Here is a 15,899-nt window from a genome sequence, read left to right as displayed (position 1 = left end):
CAAAATAGGAGAGAAGATTGATTTAGAATACAAAATAGCATGGTGGTACTTTTCTGTGATTGCCTGATTTATCACATATACAGTATGAATAGAGCAGGAATAGCCAATCAGACACAATCTTATGTCCTTTATTTTAAAAGAAAAACCCTTACTTTTCACTCAGCAATGACATATATGATTTTAATTCATAATTTGTGTTGAAATCCTAGTATATAATGTGCAAGAATCGACCAATATGTTGTTTAAGACATATTTATAGGTCTGATTGGCTGATACAGAAACTAATGCAATTATATATGAGACAATTTAAGTGCTAACTTCAAGCTTATTATTGTTTACACAGTGCACAAATGCTCAAATTGTCTTTTAAGATGGTAAAGCTTCATATCAGATGTTAAAATGTTGGCTAAATCCAACCCAATCCTGTTTTTACACCAAATATTGCATTTATCAATCAGTATTTAGAGTCCAAATTTGACCCACTATAGTTTGTTCCACACATAATTTGTTTTCACCTATAAAGGAGTTACTCACAGGAAATCACTCGCAGGAAATGTGAGATGTATTAGAAGGGAGAGGGTGCGTTTGGAGAATCACAGCATGCCATAGTGACGATCGCACCAGGCCTTTCCAGGTGGATGATTCGATTAGCGGCGCTAAAGTGAGTGGAGCTACCTCCGTGCACCAGCCTGTGAGCCTCTAACAGGATTATAAATCATCTGCTCCAGCATCAACCGTTAACCTGCCCTCCAGTCTCTGTTTCTCTTTATTTCGAAAAACAAACTCAGCGAATGATCACAATTTCCATTTTTTTTCATCCCCAGTATATTTGACAGTGGATTTTGCTCTTGTTTTCTGGATTTTTAATTTCATAGTTTGGGATTTTTAAAGTTGCCTCTCCAGCTTTGTGTCTGTGCACATTATCTGCCTCCATGTCAACATATGGATCCGCTTATGTGATACATGCTTACGGCGCCCTCTGCTGTCACCTGTGTGTCATTGTAGTAGGGGCAGCGTGGTGGTAGTCGAGAAGTAAAAGGGAACACCCGCCTGCCCATGCCCCATCACACGTCACCGTCCCTCTACATTTTACCCTCATCTGTCTTCCCCACTTAATCATCCTCTGTACTCCACGCTTGTGCATTAGGTTGGTCCTCTGTGCCAACTTATTCCTCATGTTTCATTAATCCAGAAATGTTAAACTTCATCACGTTAACAAAAGAGCGGTGGCACGAGCTTCCTTATAAGAGCAACGCCCGTCCTCTTTCGGCTAAATGATGAAGTTTGGCAAAGCAAAGCAATGTCATGAAAGTCCATGTTTAAGTATTCTGTTGAAGGAAAATGAACACGATGGTCTATGGAGAGTCCCCTGTTGTTGACTTTTGTCTGTTGTTTCTCTCTCTCCTGCTCCCCCTCGCCATTTCTATCTCCTCTTCCTCCCATGAAGCTTTCTCTCAAGCTGGTAAGCATGACCGTATAACCACACGTCCATAGCGGCATGACCATAAGCACGCATGTCACGTCCTCCCAGTAACACATTGCTAATAACGTTGTACCGTTATGTTTTTTTTTCTGAGTGTGTGCTCTCTCTCTTATGATTATTTTTTTTGTGGGATTTTGAGATAACAATGTCATTGTTGCTGCGACTCAAACCCCAGACTCACGTCGCTGTCATGTGTTATTTTTTGTTTCTTGTGTTGTGGTCGTTTGTTCTCGTCCTGTGTCTGTGATCTCCGTGGTGCAGATCACACTCAATTCCCACGTCCGGAATCTCATTGAGGTGATCACATTTACTCTGTCTCCATAGCCTGTCTGGTAGTCCCTTACTGTCTTTTTTTCTTTCTTTCCTCCTCCCCCCCGACAAATTTGTGTAACACGTACTAATCCGATCTCACTGGAGTCGTCGTTCACTCATGTGCTCACCCTGCATGCCAGTTGTCACCTGTCCAGTAGAATGCTGTGATGTTTATTTTCTGACAAAGATGCAACGTGTTTAATTATCTTGACATTTTGAGAAAAAGGTAAACATGAATCAGTTCTTTTTAAGTCTATGCTACATAACTTATGGAGTATACACGTACCAAACAGTAGATTTCTTAATGCCTGTCCATAGTTTGATCATGTAGAGCTGGACTCAGTCCTCATCATTAGTCCTGTTTTTACATAAACTATATAAAACACTAACTTCATCACTTCTGTAGCGTAACCTTGTAAACAGAGAAACCAGCATGTCACCGCATGACGACTGACGCGTCTACTGTTCTTGTGTTGCATGCCCGGTAAAGTGTTTACGTGCTGATACGGGGGAGAGAAGGGTAAGGTTGCCGTGGTAACCGAGCTAATGTGTGCAGTCAATCCTGAAGTCAAGCAGTGGTGCGGCCTCAACGAGATCCTATCGCAGGGAGATTTTACTCTCCTCTTTTATATTAAATTAAGAACATATATAGCGAGAATGGTCCTATTGGGATCAATAATATTAAAACGAATACATATCCTCACATAAATCAAGACACAAATTTGGGATGAACTGACGCATAATGTAATAATTTGAAAGTATGAAAAAGTACCAGGCTGAAAATAGTATTAGAGTTCATGTTGAGGTCACTATTGAGGCTTTTATTTTGAAGACGCAAGCTTTACATTATTATTTATAACGAACACAGATTCCCACGAGTGGTGGATGCAACGTTGTTGAATCATTTAACGAGGCTGCGGTTTGGAAAAAAATGGCCCGTATCGCTACGCTGTGCAAGTCCCAAGAAACTGATGCAGATAAACCGTGTAGAGGAAATCGATCGGGTTATCTTTATGAACCAGAGAACGCAGATGAGGAACTTTAGATTCAGCCTAAGTTGAATGGTAGTTTAACCATTTGTGTGATTATATATTTTGCAACTCTTGCTATCAGCCTCAAGAGTATGTTGCCGAGCAGCAATGACTCACCAGTTCACTGCTGGAGCCTGGAAACCTTCTCATCAGGAAATATGACCCGTCTCTTACACACACACACACACTTGTGTCAGACAGCTTCACATGCATTAGGCGACTCACACTGAAACTTTATGAGCAAGTAGGATGCAGCCAGTGTGCAGCCTTGCATTTCCGATGCATTTGCAGACAGCAGTGAGTCGGTAAAGTGAGGCGGCTGAAAAGGTGCAAGGCTTCAAAGTCGATAGACAAGACAATTATCCCCAACTCTCAGTGAGAGTCTTCGTGTGTGTGTGTGTTAGAGAAAGTGACTGCAGTATCTCTTTCAGGTCGAATTACGTGCTTAAGAACAAAACAAGAGCTCCGTTTGTGGAGCGGTTATCCACTTATCCCAGAGTGTTGGTTCACAGGGTTCACAGCAAACAGAGGCGCCGCACCTTCCTCGATCAAAAACCGGCAACACAACAAATATAAAATTCTTTATCTTACAATTTCTTTCCACTTCTTTCTCCAATTTTGACTCTCCTCCCTCCTCCCCTCTCAGGGTTCTGGACCAGAAGATTTCAGCCACCTGCCGCCAGAGCAGAGGAGGAAGAAGCTCCAGGGAAAGATCGATGAATTAAATAAAGACATTCAGAAAGAGATGGACCAGAGGTATCAATACTCCTTGTATATGATAAGCAATATTTGTGTTTACCTTTATGCAACAAACCCTGACTGTCATTTGTTCTCATAGGGACGCTCTAACTAAGATGAAAGACGTGTACGTGAAGAACCCTCAGATGGGAGACCCCGCCAGCGTCGACCCCCGGTTATTAGAGATAAGCCAGAACGTCGAGAAGCTCCAGTTAGAAGTGCAGAAATTCGAGGTTTGTCCGGTGCCAGTCGCCAAGCTCTCGTTTCTGTGTGAACGTTAGCGTCGGCAAAGTTTATCTTATTTAGTTTACGGGAGACGGTAAATAATGAGGAGTTTATCAAAACGCACGCCTCCACGCTGGTGTAGTTCCAGAGAAGACAGCTGCTTGTCCATATTAGGAGAAGATGTGTTGCAGCTGGACTCGCTGACTCACCGCATTTTTTCCACCTTTTTTCGAAAGGAGAGTTGTGCTTCATCTCTGTAAATAAATGTGAAAGCAGAGGTGTTCCTCCCTTTGAAGTCTCTCGCTGAACTATAAAAGCCATCAGATTAACGGAATTCCGTCATAAACTTCGATCGGCTGCAGCCGCAAAGACATTAATTGTCGTGTTTTTTTGTTCTCAGGGTTGGTTAGCAGAAGTGGAGGAGAGAATGCCAAGCAAGAGCGACACGCAGCGACGAAGCGGCATCTTTGAGACCCAGAACAACACGACGACAGTGAGCAACAACTGTGCGCAGGACAGAGAGAGGTATGGTATACTCCAAATAATCCTAATCCTATAATCCACACTATAAACTCAGCCCCTGCACAGCCCAGGAGCCGGGCCACACATATTTATATTTGCAAAAGAAAACTATGTTTTCACAGTCTATTTACTGTGTGTGTGTGTTGGCCCTTGAGCAGCCCGGACGGCAGCTACACAGAGGAGCAGAATACAGAGACTCAGGTCAAGGTCAACACCCATCCTCTCCCCACTTCCTCCACGCCCGAGTTTGACGACGAGTTCGACGACGATGAGACGCTGCCCACCATCGGCACCTGCAAGGCCTTGTACCCCTTTGAAGGTAACTCTACTTACACGTGTTCAAATAAAAACACACACACACAAAACTAACAGACTCAGCTGTGAAGCTTCAATTCAAGTGTTGCTAGTTAGATGGATGTCACACACCTGCCCTCTAGTGGTCAACCATAATATAGATAGTAGGCCCCAAGAATAAGCACAATGACTTTACTGAATTTGTAAATTTCTTTGCCAGGGAGACTCTGTAGCACCACCCTTAGGGTTGGAAGCCTTTCTTTATACACATCATCTATTTGTTATTATTAATGGCATATTAACTTTCTCTCTATCTGTGAATTAAAGTTGAGTGTCCATAACAAACTGAGGGGTTAAATACACGGACAAACTACTGCACAAAACCCCTTACGTTTCTGACTTAAACAGTCTCTGACTTAATTCCTCATCTATGTACAGATTATTATTAATGATGCAAATTAAATAAAAGGCAGCTCAGTGAATCACTAACAGAGACGACATGTATTTGTCCCGTAGAGCCTAGAAAGTTTCAACCATCTCTGATCATAGTTACGTCAAGGATTTTTAAAATCCTTAAGTTGTTAAGGCATCAGACTTGGCCTTTTAGAAGCCAAGTGAAGACAATATTGTATGTTGTTTTGTGTTTTTTTTCGACCCCTTTGGATGGACCTGACCGTCCAACAGGTTGGGATTAAGTGGTAGTGCCAGTAGAAGGATCAAAATTCCTGTTTGGAAACCTCTGGATGTGCCATGTTGAGGTTTTGCAAATTTACAGATGGCACCTGCAGCTATAGGACAATACCAGCTGTCAGTGACACCAGTGTTCGCTCATGTGCCGTCTTTTAGCGAGTTGCCTTCTGGTGGCTATTCATTATTATTACCCATGTTGTCCTCAATCAGAAAACTGGAGGACAATGTCTTTGTTTATGTCAAAGTCCTAGACTTGCTTATTCCATATCCTGTTTTATTTGAAAGTCAAATGAGGAAGCTACAGTCACACTCTGTCACACATATTTTTTTTTTTTTTTATTATGAAATCACCAAGTTTGGTTGGAGTCACTTCCTTTTTCCCTCTAATCCCTCTCTCTCTCTTCATTTGTCCATTCGTACAGGTCATAACGAGGGCACAATCGCGGTGGCCGAGGGCGAGCTGTTGTACGTCATAGAGGAAGACAAAGGCGACGGTTGGACACGAGTGCGCCGCAACGAGGAGGAGGAAGGCTACGTCCCCTCGTCCTATGTCGAGGTCTTTTTGGAAACAAATGCCAAAGGTGCTATGACGTACATTTAACCTGACGGGTCTTTTTTTTTTTATATGTTTCCGTGAGTCGGCAAGTTTTCTGTTCACTTGCTTAATGAATGTTGATGACAGATTGTTGACTGGCAGGGTCAGATAAGCAAACTCACACCCACACACACACACACACACACATTTCGATCTGTCCCCTGAGGGAAGGACCAATCAGATTGGTCCATTATGCCTCAGTTGTGGAGGACACTGCGGTGCCACCAAGTGGCAGAAAGAAATACAACACCCTTTTTGTCAAAGCTCAGAACGACGTGATGTGTAAACTCTCTTGAAAGTGATCACGCGCGCATTTCAAAAACACTGTTGTTGATTTTTATATCTTTTTGTTACTCTGTAAAATGTCCCGCTCAGATTAATCTGCTTTTAGTCGTATCCAATGACGCGCTGTAAACTCACGCGACAGGTCGTTGGTCGCAAAGCATGCTCGATGTGCAATCGTTATTTAAATCAGCTGTACATTTTGAAAACAGATATTTTTGTAGGCTAAGTACATAATACAAAGAAGTTGCATGCTGTAGATTGATCCTAGCCCCGTTACATTTGGGAAAGCAAATACTCCTCTAATACTGGTCGTAATTTTATATCTATATAAAAAAATATGTGATTTAATTAGTAACTAATTGTCCCCTCAAAGATGTTTTTATTCCTTTTTGAATCCACATTTTCATAATGAGAGTGTCGGGCTGTTCTGGTCCTTTCTTCCAGGCCAGTGGTAAAGAAAGGAATGAAGGACTGAGAATTAACTGTAGAAAAGAAAAAGGTATACGGTGAGACTGGACTGAGCTGTGGAGTTTTACATGTAAAGATGTTTGGTTTTATTTGCATGAGTCTCTGACTCAGTGATAACAGCATGGTGTTTGCGTGTGGCCTCATTTCACCTGACTGTGAATAAGGCTGTGACACTTTTACAACAGAAACCATCTCTTTGTAGCTCAGTCAGTACACAGGCTTCAGCTTTGATCACTTGTTATTAGCGCAGCATGAGGTTGGTATTTTACGTTTGTTGCAGCCTGTATGGTTTTTTTATTGGAGAGCATTTGCTGCATGTTGCAGTATCTGTGTTCTTCGTGGTGTTGTGAATTCAGCACGTCCAGGCGAACATGCATTCAAGCCAGGTGAATGTTTAAAAGGTCCAGTGTGTAACATTTGGCAGGATTTATTGGTAGAAATATACGACCATGAGTGCAGAAACCTCATTTTGCCATGGGGTGCTGTATAGTATATAACAGTAGTGTCAAACTCTTTATTGCGCTGTTTGATCTCAAGTGAGCCGTACCAGTAAAATAATGGCATAATAACCTATAAACGACAAGAACTCCCAAGTTTTTTCCATTGTTTTACATTGAAGTATTTTTTTTTCTTGAAAAAATACACACTTAAACGTTAGAAGGTGAGCAACATTACCCTGTTTATCAACATATTTAATGTAGTGTCGGCTGGTATTTGGTATCTAGACGCTGACAACATTGTTACTGTGTTTTGGTGGCTTTTTGGTTTTTAGAAATAAAAAAAAAATCCAGGATACGTTACCGACGTTTTTAACAAACAAAACCAAAACAAAAACAACCACACTGTTTAACAATCATTGTGTTCCACCCCTGGTCAGTAGGGGGTGCTGCAGCACCCCACTTCCCACAGCCCTTGTATAAGTGTATAAATGCTTTAAAATGGTTTTGTTTTTTTCGCCTTACGATCAGTCTTTTATGTTTTTTTAGGCAAGAGCCTTGCTTTATAGAGGCACCATGCACCATCTTTCTAAAGCAGCCAGATTGTGAGTTTTCACATTTTGAAAATCAACATCCTCTCCGTTAGTGAAGGCCACCATAGTTCCCTGAAGCATGAGGGGAAAAAGGAGAGATGACTCCTTTGTTCTGCAATCTGCAATCTCACCATTATATGTCACCAATTCTTACACACTGGACTTTTAAAGAGGAATAAAATAATTTGAAGCGTCCGACTTCCTCCTTCCCATGTCTGAATCACAGGGTTGTTACATCTTTGACATCATGTCCCTTTAAAAAGAAATCTAATATTTCTTTTTGTCGTATCGTTTTGTTTGTATTTTATTTCTTTTCTTTTTTTGTTTTGTTAAATTACAGATTCCTAAAAGTGTGAGGCTGCTGGCTGAGGATTGGCAGGGCAAGCAGCACCGGAGAGAAACCACCACGTTCCTCACACGCTCAGAGAGTCAGAGAGAGAAAGAAAGTGAACGATGACGAGTCTAAAAGGGGCCGATAATAACACATCTCAATTTTTTTTTTTTTAAACGTTACAGTACAAGTAAAAAAAACAACAACGACGTATCAGCTGTGTTGTGCGTTCACATTCATAACCTTTTGCCCATTCTTAACACCCCATGCAGCAGCAGCAGCAGCCCTCCTTTTTTGCGGCCTTTCCTTTTTTGTGTGTTCAGTAAAGCTTCGCTTCCTAATGTAACTCAGTGTGAACGCCTTTCCCCCCCGGCTCTGCCACTTTTCCTTTACCCCCCCGCTACACACACACACACACTCTGAAGAGGGTGTGGTCAGAGAGAGGACGGAGACCAGCAACGAAAGAAGAAAAAAATCACGGCCTCTGTCATCCACAGTTTGTGCGTCATGAAATCCTCACTCCACTCATTGACTCTTCTGACTCTGTGTTCATCTACGAAGCTGTGAAAACCTCACGCTCTACTGAAGTCGGTTCCATATTTGTACAATTTGTTTCAGAAAGTGAAGCGGTTTTAACGCGAACCCAAAAAAAAAACGTAGCTCACCTGTGCGTTCACGTGCCGTCGTAAACAGGAAGTCGACCGAGTCTCTCGTCTGCGGCCGTTTGCCGAGGCTTCGGAGAGAATTTCTAATGAGAGAAGAAAGTAATATATTTATTTACACTTTCACTGAGGTGTTATGTCATGGCTGATTTTCTTAAATGCCGGGGGTGGATAGAGTGTGGACGTGACGGACGAATCGGGAGTCAAACAAAAACCACTGTAACTTAAACACATGTTAAGTTAGTTTGTACATTAAATGTTTGTTTTTATATCCTTATTTTAAAAGGTTCCGTGTGTCGTCATGTCCCCCACTCTCACATCACGGTCACAGAAACTATTCACTAATCACTGTCACATCCCTGTGTCCTGTCACTGGTGCCCTGTTCTCTCTCTCTGACCACATCACTTCCTCCATCCTCAAGCAGCTTTATTAAGACTATCCTTTTGGCTGCTTTGAGGTCCCCTCCTTCCCTCTTGTCCCCCACCCTTTTTTATTGTTATTATTATTATTATTATTTTTGCAACAGCTCAGGGGCGGGGCCTCTCTGCTCTGCGTTGTGCTGCATGCTTGCCCTGTCTTCCTCCGCGCTCCCTCTGCTGGCAGCCTCTCTCTTCAGTTTAACCCTCATTGCCTGGATTTTACTGTTCAAATTAACCTGAATGCTACTGTTTAGGTTCAGTGCCTGTGTTTTTATTTTTATTTTCTCTTTTAATGTCTCTTTTCTGTTGTTGGTTCAGAAAAGCAAGTGTTCCCTTATTTTCAGAAGCGAGTGAGCGGTCACTTCCTCTTAAAGCGGCCATAGACCGGAAGTTCCAATTAACGCTGTTTTCTTTGTTGGTGTGTATCTGCGCCATTACCTCGTTTATGAAGCCCTGAAGTTTCGAAACAGTTCAGCCACTGCTGAGAACACTGGGTTGTATTGTATTATCGAGCTCAGCAAGCAGTTATGGAACGAGATTCTCCTCAGGGCACTAGTCTGGGCACATCCGGTTGCGTACATTGACCCGCAGAAGAAGAACGCCCGTTGTGGAGTTGTTTCGCGTGCGAAAGTGTCTTCTGACTCTGGGTCCAACTCCGGGTCAAAGTCGTTAAAGGGACTGCGGCGAGGAGTCGTGACGAAGCCATTTTTTAAAAACAATGTTAAAACAATGTTTTGATAATGAGTAGCAGTGCATCCGCCGCGCCAGAGGTGGCGCTGCGCTTCTGAGAGCTGGTGTGCTGAATGATTACGTCACTTCCAGGTACTTGGCCAATCACGAGATTTCAGTCTGAAACAGCGCGACAAGTGAGATGAGGCTCGTTTGCAACAACTAGGAGGTTTTTGACCATAATAACAAGTTAATGTACGTAAGTAGACCTCCGTAGGACCCCTCTATGGCCGCTTTAAATTGTGTTAGTGGTGTACGTTTTGACCTGAATGTTTGACGTAAGTTGTTGTTAGTTTACAGTGAATGACCGAGCAGCAGCAGCGCCCCCAAAAAACAAAGTAATCCTGTTACAACCTGATGGTTTTTTTTATATATGTGTTTTATTTACAAAGGCTGTCTACTGTACATGAAAACATACTGTGATTCGCCATTTTCCTGTGAATTTGTGACAGAATCACCAGGTTTGTGTTCAATCACTGGGGAGAAAGGAATAATATGTGATTATCTCAACAACAACAAAAAAGTTTGGGTTTTAGTCGTCGTGCTCCTCCTCCTCCCTCCTGCTCAACGGCACATAATGTGATTTGTTTTTATATTTGATTTTTAATTGAGTTTCTGCTTCTATGTTAAGCTGGAAATTAGCTTTTTTTTAATTATTATTTCAGCCTGAGTTGGACTAAAAAAACCTCTGCATAAAGTGCAAATAGAACAGAATAACAGTAACTTTGGATGTGTTTGGGTTGAAGCCATTGCTGAACAGAGTGTGAAACACTTGTGGATAAGTGATGGACGTCACGGCTGATTGGACTCTTGATGGAAGGAATGATCAAATCCCTGCTGAATCAACAGTGTTTTGTTGTTGTTTTTCCCTCTGCCCATCTCAACATGTCAACATTTTCTAACAAAGCCATTTGTGTTTGTTTATGTTTTAAGGTTTTCTGAGTGATACATGACAATGTGTAAACCACCGTCGTTTCTGCCCTGTGCTCTGCAACGAAACCAACACCAACAAACGTGAATAACCCCGCCTGTACAGTGGAAAATGGAATTAGAGAGAGAGAGAGAATATATATGAATATATAAAGTTTAAAAAGGAAAACATCTATTTTAACTATTCAGAGTCTTACCCTGACTTTATCTGCTTTGCAAAAGTAAGACTTTTTCCTTTGTGAGGTTTTACCAAATGGTGTGTTTTTTGCACTTTTTTTCTTTTCTTTTCTTTTGGTTTTTCGGTCCATTTGGTAGCCCATGCTTGTTGTTTTTTGGAGCACTGAATACTTTGTATTGTGTTTACTGTGCCAATTAAATATGCCTGGAAAGAAATGAACAAAGGGGACGTTTGATTATTTCTCTTCTTAACATCAGTCGGCGCGAACAGCGACTTTTTAATTATCCGCGCTTAATTGCTGATTTCTGAAAACACACAGCAGATGTTAATATGCAGATCAGAAGGAGAAGCTTTATGACTTAGAATTAGTTAATTTAATTAAACAGAGATTATGCACCACATAAAAAAAAAGGGGCCATGGTGTCATTACTCCTCCCTTACTCTTAATAAGTAGATGGATAGTCAAGTTAATTTCTATATTCCATCAAATAGAAATGTAAACCCTGATTCTACGCTCTCAAAACAGGCAAGAGCTTAAAGAAAATAGATATGGATCATAATAAAAAATAATACAATATAAAATGTATTAAAAAATAATAATACACATAATCATTTTTTCTTTGGTTTTTGTTGTTTTTAAATGACAGTGCAACAGGAAGTCATGAAATGCAGTTAGTGATTTTACCCTTAAAAGCATCATCCATCAGATGACGCTGGAGTTTTGCCTCTTTCACCACTAGAGAGCAGTCATGTTCCACCAAAAGCTGCTCACAACAGTGACAAAAGGCGTTTCCAACAATATCCCTCTTTCTCCTACTCTTTTCTGTCTTTCCCTTTTCTTTTTAATGAAATCATTTTCAGTGACAGCGCTCTGCATTTTTTGAACGTGACCAAACGTCCGCAGGTGTTTGTTGAGTAATGCGGACACTTCAAACGCTTTCACTGAACCCACCCAGCTCTGCTCCTTTTCAGCAGTTTGACTTTAAAACTCATTTAATTATCCCTTTAAAGTAAAGATTTTCTTCCACTGCTGTCCACCAGACCCTGCGGCACTGACATGTATACTTCATGTGGCCCACGGACGCATCAGTGGATCAGTCTATGATGGTTTGAATTGGCCGAAGAAACGACTGCAATCCAGTTTATATCATTTAAAAATAGAAAAGTCCAGATTAAGAGACATTTGTTTCAGCACAGATCAGGTAACACGAACCCTGGCGTGTGTAGACTAAATTTAAGCAGGCGAAAAAATAAAAATAGAAAAAAGGTTACGCAGCGTCACGTGACACGACAACTGACTCTCGTTAGTCCCTTCAGCCCCAGAGTGGTTTGGTAACTTCTACTCCTTGTGTTCGGTGAGAAGACGAGGGAAATCGTCCCCGAAAGCAACACCAAAACCTCCAAAAGAAGGGGAGGCCACTGCTTCAACAACACTAGCCACAGACAACGTTTCCATGTGTCCTGAGGCCCAAATAAATCAGGAAAAACATCCACAGATGCATGTGTGACCCAGACAGTCACTGCTGGAGCATCGTCATCATCGCATCTTTGTTCAAGGTGTTTTCTTTTTCTTACTTCTCCCCTTTTTTTTTTTGTAAAAATAGACCTGAAGTTTAGTAATTATTCTCATGTTTGAAGATTGTTACTTGAGGCAAAAGGAACAATGTTCTGCCAACAGATTCTGGCAGCACATTACAGCAACACTACATACAGTAACAGTAACTCCGGTCGATGAAAGTTATTCATCGACATTGGATCCTGATCGTCTCCTGGTCACCTTTGACTGATAGTTTAAAAAAAAAAAAATGCATCAATCTGAGACACCAAAATATGTAAGGATTTTGTTGGTTTTGAGTAGAATTAGCAATAATCTGGTGGTGACGTACAATATTTTTGGAATATAATTGAACACGATGTACTAGAGCAGTGTTTTTTATACCAAGTAGGGCTGTTTCACCCATTTTCTTACACTTGGTCAAATAAAGAATAGACTTAATATCATTATGACGCTTGCTGTGTTTGTTTAAATCACATTCTTTTCTATTAGAGTTGGATTAAATTTGACATGTTTCTTTTAGAATTGACAGAAAACAAGGTGAAGAGCAGTGTGGGGGGCTTTTATTTTCTTGGAAGGAAGTGATTTTGACGTCAATTTTAGTCAATTTTATTTACTTTGTGTCTCAGATCCACCGTCTGACGATCACATGACACATATCTCTGGACATTTGTAAAAAACTGTATACTTTTTTGGTGAAATGGCCCTTTAAGCTCTCTAAGTATCACCAACGTTAAAACACAGTGGTGTAAATAGGTCGAGCTTTTCACAGGAGGCAGATTTATTCCCAATTAGACCATTCGCTCTCATCATCCTGCTCTTCCTCACATGGTAAAGTGAACTTAGAGTCACCTCATCTCTCGCTCCATCGTAATCTAACTATTATCTTTTTTTTTTTTTTTTTTTTTTTTAAACATACAGTAGAACATTACATACGTCTGATTTTCCTCCCAGTACCACCAGAGGAAGCTCGCATACCGACCACAGTTTGAGAACCACGGTGCCAGACAACATATATATTGCAATCCCACCCCCACATAGAAGTCTATTTTAAGTAAAAAACACTCTTAACCACGTAATTTTCTGTGTCTGGTGAGAGGAGTGGGAGACGGAGGAGTGTTCAGAGTCTGGAATACAACACAAAAAAAAACCCACTCATGAATATTTCCATACCGATGCAGCGGTTAAAAAAAAGAAATGATACGGTATGACTTCATGAAATACGACATCCAGACTGTTTAAACGGTGACTGGATGCATTAGTGCGAAAACATTCCTGCTTCTAAGATGATGTATCCTCTACTAACTTCACTTTTGTTTGTCAGCAAATGTCCGGGTTAAGTCGCAGAAGATTTGGATTCTTGCGTACGAGACTGAAAATGTGATATTTCCGTCTGTCCCGGCTGTCAACGGGACTTCTTTTGCAAAGTTGCACATTTGAAGATTTCCTTCAGAAATCCACAACTTTGACACAACCGTCACTTTGAGGCAACTTCATTTAAAAGTTGGGCCGTGTGATATGAAAGATTGAAGAGACGCTCCAAGCCTGCGGCATCAGCACATTTAAGGAGTCACATTTATGGCTGTCTTGATTTCATTTTCACAGCTTAATACATAATAGAAAAAAAAAAATGGTGAGCAAAAGGTCAAATTTGCAATAGCTTTTACTTGGTGAAATCGTCTAAAGAAATAGATTTGATTCAGCGTTGAACGTATTTATTGAGTAAGCAGCAGCTGCTGCGTCAACTCTCTGACCCGTTTGTAGTATATAATAGGTTTTTCTGGCTGCACGGTCACTGCGGTGTGTTATATACCTGTGGGTTTCGGTCTGTTCCATTACTGCTATGTTCCCGTCTGGCCTCATGTGAAAGCACTGCGTCTGGTGATGGGAAAAGCACACCTCTGGAGCTCGGCCCGGTCTGTCCCGTCATTAAAGGAGCGGTAGGTCGGTTGCTGTCCTGTCCGTCTGTGAAACACATACACACACACACACACACACCATCACCTCATGCCCTGTGTGTTTTATTACTGACTTTATGCAACTTCCTTTGTTGTTCTGGACTAAATACTATATAATGAATTAGACCCTACAGTAATTCATATGCAGATACAGGCCTCTACCAAACGGTTGAGACGTCTGTTCATAATAAACCTGGTTTGCATAATTCATAAAGTACAGCATTCAGAAAAAAGTCAAGTTAAGTGTTAGTGAGTTCAGCTTGAATGAGATTTAGGGTGACTTCCAATTCCTTGCTTAACCCTCAATCTCAAAAATGCGCGCTCCCGCTAGTGCAAGTGCTGTCCCCATTCTCAGAATCAGACAGCAAGTTTAAGGGCTGTATCTCCGTCAATATTGAGATTTTCCGAGACCACCCTTGGGAGCAAGGGCTACCCAGAATGCATTGCGTGTTTTGACATAAAGATGGCGCCGAAAGCAGCGAACCGAGTACGCTACTAATTAAGTATTTTCTTTGTTAATAGAGATATAAAAATGATGAAAACCATTGTATTATCTTAGTTTAGGCCCATATTATGGATTACTGACGTCATTGTTGCGTAACGTTTATTTTTATTTTACGATCTTTTGTCAATAGCCGGCCGGTGCGGACAAGCGATCGTTTGCTATGGTTTACTTTTCAATAAGCCGTGGTGTGTGGTAACTGTCAGCTGAATATGTCCGTGGTTGTGGTATTTGTATGAGTATCATCTTATAACTAACTGACAACCTAATAATAACTTGACTGACAAATGGATCGTAATAAATAATCGTGACGTAAATGTGTTCTTCTTCTTCTTTTTTGGAGTCGACAGACTGGACGCTGCTTTCGCGTTATTCTGCCCCCCACAGTCTGAAGACGTATCTGCATTTAAGGGGTGTCCCATTTCTAAGTGACAAAATAACCCTCAACACTTGGTTTTGAGGGCCAGTTAAGATTAAGGGTTGAGCTTGAGGGTTAAGATAGGAATTGGTAGTACCTTAAAGGGTTAAGCCCATTTTTATGTGTATAATAGCATTATATATTTGGATTTCCCGAATTAAGTTGTTTTCTGATTGTGATTAATATGGCTGCCCTGTCAGCAGTGTTAGCCGGAGGACCCTGAGGGCCTCATGGACCTCTCTCTCTCCCGGTTTTTCCTAATCAAGTCCCAGCATGGACACAGTGCAGGTGTGCGGAATGACAAATGTATGGCGATGTCAAAAATCAAGCCTGGAATGAATAAACAGCTCTCAGCGCTGAGCAGCAGTCAGCTGTGCTCTCTCTCTCTCTCTCTCTCTCTCTCTCTTTCAGCTTCAGCGAATTTTGTCAAACCCCAAAATAAAAAAAAGTATAGGACAGAAACCGCCGCTTAACAAAAGACTCCGTCACTTGTCCACCCCAGACGGCCTGGACGGCTGTTAAGTTTCATGTCTCAGTCACAGA

The 15,899-nt window shown here is 41.4% G+C and overlaps 1 protein-coding gene across 10 annotated transcripts in view; it reads left to right on the top strand.

The window, feature by feature from the left end:
- fnbp1b (formin binding protein 1b) overlaps positions 1-11,126 on the top strand; it is a 61,331-nt gene extending 50,205 nt beyond the window's left edge. For 4 of the 10 annotated variants that reach the window (XM_083887067.1, XM_083887066.1, XM_083887064.1 and 1 more), the window contains 7 exons: positions 1,448-1,462; positions 1,745-1,780; positions 3,473-3,582; positions 3,665-3,797; positions 4,190-4,314; positions 4,470-4,630; positions 5,718-6,582. In XM_083887067.1, coding sequence (XP_083743193.1) covers positions 1,448-1,462; positions 1,745-1,780; positions 3,473-3,582; positions 3,665-3,797; positions 4,190-4,314; positions 4,470-4,630; positions 5,718-5,896 — 759 coding nt within the window. In that variant the 3' untranslated portion in view covers positions 5,897-6,582. Of the gene's footprint in view, positions 1-1,447; positions 1,463-1,744; positions 1,781-3,472; positions 3,583-3,664; positions 3,798-4,189; positions 4,315-4,469; positions 4,631-5,717; positions 6,583-6,619; positions 6,682-8,013 lie in introns of those variants that run through there. The other 6 variants (XM_083887068.1, XM_083887065.1, XR_014592795.1 and 3 more) reach the window with 5 other exon arrangements.
- The last annotated feature ends 4,773 nt before the right edge of the window (positions 11,127-15,899 follow it).

Source organism: Microchirus variegatus (assembly GCF_963457635.1).
Source record: "Microchirus variegatus genome assembly, chromosome: 1".
Lineage (NCBI taxonomy): Eukaryota > Metazoa > Chordata > Actinopteri > Pleuronectiformes > Soleidae > Microchirus > Microchirus variegatus.
The sequence above is the reverse complement of the archived record's forward strand: the minus strand, read 5'-3'. Positions and strand labels throughout refer to the sequence as shown.